The 6,358-nt window shown below is 49.0% G+C and overlaps 3 protein-coding genes across 3 annotated transcripts; all 3 read right to left on the reverse strand.

Moving 5' to 3' along the window:
* Positions 1–646: 646 nt before the first annotated feature.
* NCS57_01491300 (uncharacterized protein) lies at positions 647–1,186 on the reverse strand (the record flags this gene model as incomplete). The annotated part of the gene is made up of 1 exon (XM_053064496.1): positions 647–1,186. One exon carries the CDS (start codon positions 1,184–1,186, stop codon positions 647–649), a length of 540 nt encoding a protein of 179 aa, XP_052906124.1.
* Positions 1,187–2,526: 1,340 nt separating this feature from the next.
* On the reverse strand, positions 2,527–3,015 carry NCS57_01491400 (uncharacterized protein; the record flags this gene model as incomplete). The annotated part of the gene is made up of 3 exons (XM_053064497.1): positions 2,527–2,638; positions 2,689–2,770; positions 2,874–3,015. The coding sequence occupies 3 exons, from the start codon at positions 3,013–3,015 to the stop codon at positions 2,527–2,529; spliced, it is 336 nt and encodes a 111-aa protein (XP_052906125.1).
* Positions 3,016–3,792: 777 nt separating this feature from the next.
* NCS57_01491500 (FAD-binding-2 domain-containing protein) lies at positions 3,793–5,580 on the reverse strand (the record flags this gene model as incomplete). The annotated part of the gene is made up of 1 exon (XM_053064498.1): positions 3,793–5,580. One exon carries the CDS (start codon positions 5,578–5,580, stop codon positions 3,793–3,795), a length of 1,788 nt encoding a protein of 595 aa, XP_052906126.1.
* Positions 5,581–6,358: the final 778 nt, after the last annotated feature.

Raw genomic sequence — 6,358 nt, forward strand, 5'->3', positions numbered from 1 at the left:
TAGAAGTGATGTATAAATTAAAAGATATTAACGAAATAAGACGGCATGGCTGGCTGCAAGGCTTACCTCATTAAAACAGCAGACAAGTGTAAAGGACTTAAATATTTGACCCTGATATTCCTCCGAATATATTTCCACGTTATTTCAGCTCAACTTCGGCCTACGCCACAACTCTCGCCTTCTAACAGCCTTCATTGATTAACCATGAAACGTGACTTTTAGGATAGAAATACACTCCTCCAACTTAATGCAGCCAACCCTGCCTGCGGTTGCGTCTTGTTGAGCATGGCATCCAGGAAGACAAAAACTAGAAAGTCCACGCCCACAGCCTACGAGGTTTGCGTGTCTTACGTCCCGTTGTTGGACAATTAGAAGGAATGTTCGGCCGCGAACAGCATCATCATATCCAACAGGTGAGACTTTTCCAAGAGCAACGCGTCCGATTCCGGTTAGAGAGATAGTAAAAGTATTTCTCACTGCTAAAGTAAATCTGAAGAGGAATCAGGCTCTTTATATGTATCAAGTCCACTAAGGTATAAATGTCAATTCCAAAACTAAGAAACCGTAATAGAGTCTATTTCTGGGTAACAAGAGTTAAGCTCTCCATGGATTTAATAAGTGCAATAAGCCAAGAATAAACAAAGCCTCAAATCTGGAAAGCTCCCAGAGTAACAGAAGATAACAGCAAGGCGCCAATAGCGAGACCCATCTTGCTAATGGACGGAGGGGCCACTGTAGGAGCAGCGTTGTTGGTGTTGGTAGAATCGGCGCTCGAAGCAGATTTGGTACCGGAGCTGTCGCTGTCCTTATCCCCGTCGTCGTCGTCGTCATCGTCGTCGCCGTCCTTGTCGTTCGAGATAACAGTAGCCTTGGCAGTCGCAGGAATCTTGGGGTCGGCAGTGAGGGAAGTGCCCGTCGTGTTGGAGCAAAAGGGGGCCTCCCAAGCAGCCCCATGATTCCACATGCACTTCTGCAGCTCATCGGTGGTCTGACCAAGGGCGACGCAATATAGACCACAGTTATCGAAGTAGCTGACAATCTGGGCGTCGCCGCAGCATTCCTTCATGATCTGAATGTGCTTCTTGCTGTAGGATAAACCGCAAGTGGCATCTTTGTTGGGAGTATCGTACAGGTTCTTGCAGGCCAAGGTGCTAGTGGCGGTCGCAGTAGAGGCGGTGGTTGACATGATGGCAACTATTGAATTGGTTTCAGGTCTTAGAGTGAAAGGGTTTGAAGAAAAAGAGCATTGATGTAGAAGTTTAGGGGGGAATTAGAAGGTCCTATTTTGTGGAAAATAAAAAGAGAATGTCTCATTTTTAAAATGAGAGGGACAACATGTGTAAGGTTAACTTATAAATACAGATGATTATCTAACATGATATTATTTCAGGCGCGTGTGCTATTTTTCGAGAAGTCTGGCGTCTAATTTTGGCGACATGACTAATCCTCATGTTCGAACTGGGGAACTCATCTCAGAGGGCCAGTAGGCACTGTGCGCTAAGCTATTTTTAGTTCCACGCGGAACCCGAGGGTTGAGTGCATAATGGCAAAAGACCAGAATCGTGGAACTCTACAGCCAGTATTGCCTGAAATGAAAGGGAAATTATCACATCGTAAAATGGAATTATGGCTTAATTACAAGACGTGCGTACAGACGTGTGTAATAAAAAACAAGGTGTCGAACTAGCTAGTGCTCGTAGGCATGGTCAACAGCTTCACACCTCATCCTCTGAGTTGATGAGATTTGAGGGCCGACGGGCTGGTCAGGTGATGGAAGAACTATCAGTAAAAAGATGGTGTCAGCCTCGGCGCCCTCATAACGTTTGCCCTGGGGTAAATACAATGCAGCGAGTCTGAGCGAGGAGTGGATCCTCAACTCGGTCCGGTGTCAGGTTTTTTATACCCTATACCTCGTTCCGGTGAAGAAAGGACGCACAGTAAATTCGTCCTTGCTATAAGGTTATCAACCGAATCTTCCCAGTGACTTGAGCCACCTCAGATTGTGTATGACGTGAAATGGACAAGCTAAGCTCTCAATTATCAGGACCAGGCAGTAACGGCTGCAGCCACAAGCTGGTAGCTTGACCCAAGAAGGTAGAGCTCGGAGCTCCGTGCATGTTTAGTTCTCACAACATGCACAAGTGGAGGCTGTCACTGTGGAGGAGATGCCGTGGCTTGGTATGTCGCACAGGCCAACATTGACACTTAGTAGCTTCATGGGGCTGCTACCAAGCTCAAAGACAGGTAGTAGGCCGCACCTTATCCTTTGGTCATGGTCAGGGGGAAACATAGCTCCAGTGGTGTGTGCGTGCTATCAAGAAATACCATAAACCCCAGGTTAGGCTTTAACGTGGCGCTAATAAAAGACCATTGGCATCATAAAAGGACAATGGGGATGATATATAGCGTGTTAATGAGAAGCGTAATCAGGTTTGTCTATGTACACGGCTACCTAACCCGTAAGGCCCAAGCAGGACATTCGCGCTTGACTCTTTCATTCGCCATGGCGAAAACATCGAATGCCGCTCACTTGCGTCGGCAAGAGTAGCTGCTGATAGAGTCGTTGAAGGCACCGTCGCCGTCAGCCAGGTTAGCATCCTCCTGGTTGGAGTACGACTTGCCGTTGCAGTTGTAGCCGCTATGTCCATGTCAGTAACATCCAGACACATGGAAAACAGGTCAACTTACATGTACCAGGTGCACTTATACGCGCTCTTTGCTTGGTTCTTGATGGAGCTGATGCGGTCGTTCCATGCCTTGGGGAGGTTGTCTGTTTAGAGTACTCAGCAGCCAACATACACGCAGAAATGACCAGGCGGACTTACGGCACTTGTCCAAGGGAACACCGACGGCTCTGCACTCACCGTTCTAACGGATGTTGGACCAGTAGAAGATGGAAGCCTGAGCCTGGAGCTTGTTGGGAGGAGTAAACTTGGGAACCTCCTCGGCCGGCGCGGCGGACACGGCGAGGGCCTGGAAGGCCAGGGCAGAGCAGAAAGCTTTGAAGGAGACCATTTTTGATGGTAGAAAAAATGTGGATTTTGGAGTCAAGACTTGGTTGAGAGTGTGGAGAGCCTAGAGTCCTAGAGTCTTGTGGGTGAAGAAGAGAAGCAACCCTCCTGCAGCGAGACCAGCCCTCTCTTATACTCGTCTCAAGAGCGAGCAGCTTCGCCCGCCATGAACTGATGATTCCTAACGCCCTGAGACACCTCAGCTTCGGCTTCTGCGCCCGCAGAAGGTTAAACAGGAAACCCCCTTCGCTCGCCAAGTGGGCTTGCAGCCAACCGGCGACTCTCATTCACGGGACATTCAAATACATACAGAACTAACAGTTCCAGTATGGATTCCTGAGTCTATCAATGATCAACACTTGGAGTTTGCCCGCACCCCCCATCCAAGTGCCAACATTTCGCAGCAACACGGAGCCGGTTATTACCATGTAGACAGGGTGGCTCAGTTCTACTCTAGCAGACGCCAAGATGACCGTGTCGTGAGACTGTTCAATGACACATACCACTGACAGTTGGGGGGCCTGCTCATGAGGGACTGAATCAAGGACTCTAATCTTATGTAGCCCTTTCTACGAGTTGAATATACCTATATGGGAAAAACGACCTTATTTCTAGCTCGCTTAAATATAGACCTAGTAGTTATGGAAATTCAAGGTATAGGGCAATCCTGACTATATGATTCATCAATGCTGTGTCTGATCTCCTTTAAAATCTCGATTTAATAATCACAGCAAGTAAAACAATATTACTACATACAAAATATGCTCAGGCAATGATGGTTCTACCGCATACCACTCAAATTGCTAGCTGCGATATAACCATGTGTCATCGCCGGTCCTAGTGTTGATCCAGCTCCTAGATACGTCCGTCCCATTATGCTCGCGGCTGTGTTGCCGATAGCATATAATCCAAAAATCACACGAGAATTCTTGTCACAAACACGCTGGAACTCATCGGTCAGGAGCCCACCCTTTGTTCCCAAGTCTCCAGGCCAAATCTTGATGGCGTAGTACGGCGCCTTGGTGACGGGTGCGAGATTGGGATTGACTCCGGCGCTAGGATCACCAAAAAATTGATCATATTCGGAGTTCCCTTTGCCGAAGTCTCTGTCAATTCCCTCTCGAGACATGTGGTTGAATCTCTTGGTAGTCTTGGTCAGGCCTTCAGGGTTGACCCCGATTTGTCTCGCCAACTCGTCGATGGTCGCAGCGCAGAAGATCCTTCCACTGGCTAAGGCCTCTTTTGACGGCTTCACTCTGGCGAAAAGGCCACCAAGCATGTATTTGTTCCGGTGATTTGAGTCCATGATCAGCCAAGCGGGGATGGCCTTGACCTTCTGGTTTCTAGTGTATTGATCATGACCAGCATCGGTATATGACTGAGCCTCGTTCATGAACCGAGAACCGGAAGAGTCCACAATGAAGCAATGGGGTCGCGCCCGCTCAAAAAGAGCAAAATTCGGCATACCAGTGGCAGGGTCCATGATAGTTGGTCCCCACCAGGCATCATCCATGAGAGCTGTTGCTGCACCGAGTCGCATGCCCTCTTGAATAGCATCGCCCGTGTCTCCCTTGGGAGAGTTGGTCCACTCTGTGCTAACTGGCTTTGGCATGAACTGTTCTCGCATTGTTCGGTTGTGAGCAAATCCTCCAGCAGCAAGTATCACGCCCCGGGTCGCTCCGATGGTCATGAGGCCCTTGGAGGTTCTGACCTCCGCCCCTATCACCTCGCCCATTGGCCCCTGGACCAGTTTTGAGAGACTTGTTTTCAAGCGAATATCCCCCTCTCCTTTCCTTAGGTTGAGGTAGAGAAGCTGTGCCACCAAGCCGTGTCCCATGCTTGTCAACCTCTGGCCAACAAGTGCTTTGACGATGAGCGGAAGCATTCTCCGAGTTGCGTATATAAATCCGCCTATCGAAGACGTAAGGCGTGAGAATACCGCTGCATCATTCGTATAGATGGCTGCAGGAATCCTGGAAGGCGGCAATTTCGACTCCCATGCTCCGAGCTTCTTGGCATTGAAAGCTTTGGACTCGATCGTTCTGCCACCGCCTTTACCCATTGCTCCTTCCATGGGTGGGTAATAATCAGGGTATCCTTTGCTGAAATGAAAACGAAAACCTTGCTGCTGAAGAAACTCGACCATCTTGGGTCCATAGGTGAGATAGGCTTGTCTCTTCGTCAGAGACGAAGCTGGCCCCACGTCACCTACGGCCTGCTCGAAGTATTTCAGAGCATCTTGTTCCGAGTCTTCAATACCAGCCGCCTTGGATACAGGGTTGCAGGGGATCCATAGTCCTCCACCTGATATGACCGATGCACCACCAATAGTCTCTTCTTTCTCAATGACGATATTGCGCAAGCCGAGAGTAGAAGCTCGCAGGCTGGCCGTCAAGGCACCGGCTCCAGAGCCGATGATCAGCACATCGGTTTCCTCGTCAAAGATTGTCGGACGGGACTTGGGCTTGAGGTCCTTTGTGGTAGATACTAGTCGAGCATTTTGGCTGAGCACGACCCGATGAATATTGCGACCACTATATCGTAAGAGCGGTAAGCTACGAGACCTCATGGCCAAAGGTAGAAAGATGCAGCAAAGGAGGGGTGTGTCGAAAATGAAAGTCCGACACGAAAAGAGTCTTCGCATTCTCCAAAGGGCTTTCTAAGTAAAATATCATTCCCCTGTGGCTCTGCCCCTTGTTTCTAGTAGAACCCTATTCTTCAATCCCCGGATCTAACGGAGAGCCTACTCCAGCCAATCACGGCACTTTCGGAATCAGTGTCTATGACCCTGAGCGGGAACCGCGTTTTGGGGCTCCGGGTCGCGCGGACTCCGTGGGCCCCTTGCAGCGATTCGCGTCCGTATCTAGCCCAAGGCGGAGCCATTCTACTCGGCTTTTGCCTCCGCCCACCGTTGGGTTGACTCGGAAATGAAGGAACATTTAGCTTCGGAAGGCGAACTCTACCGAATTCCTGTCGCGCGAGACAACTGGCTCCACAGGGATCAGAGTTGAGATTATTAAATTGATGAGAATTATCTAAGGAGCAAGAGCTCAGTCTAAAAAGGCTTTCCCCCGAGGCTAGGAGAAGCTTCTTGGATATATGTGATTCACGGAATTTTAACTGGAACCCGCGTGTCCCGCGTGTCCCGCGTATTGCGTGGCAATCGTCGGAGCATGTTTTTCTGGTAGACCTAAACACAACACCACGAAAGACTACAACACAAGGGACTGTAACCAAGAGGAAGAAAATATAGAATCAAAAGAGGTCTCGATAAGCCGCATCATTCCAAATGGCAAGTCGTAGTTAACAAAAAGTGTTAGTTACAAAGAAAAAAAAGACAATAGACA

The sequence above is a fragment of the Fusarium keratoplasticum genome, chromosome 15 (assembly GCF_025433545.1).
Source record: "Fusarium keratoplasticum isolate Fu6.1 chromosome 15, whole genome shotgun sequence".
Lineage (NCBI taxonomy): Eukaryota > Fungi > Ascomycota > Sordariomycetes > Hypocreales > Nectriaceae > Fusarium > Fusarium keratoplasticum.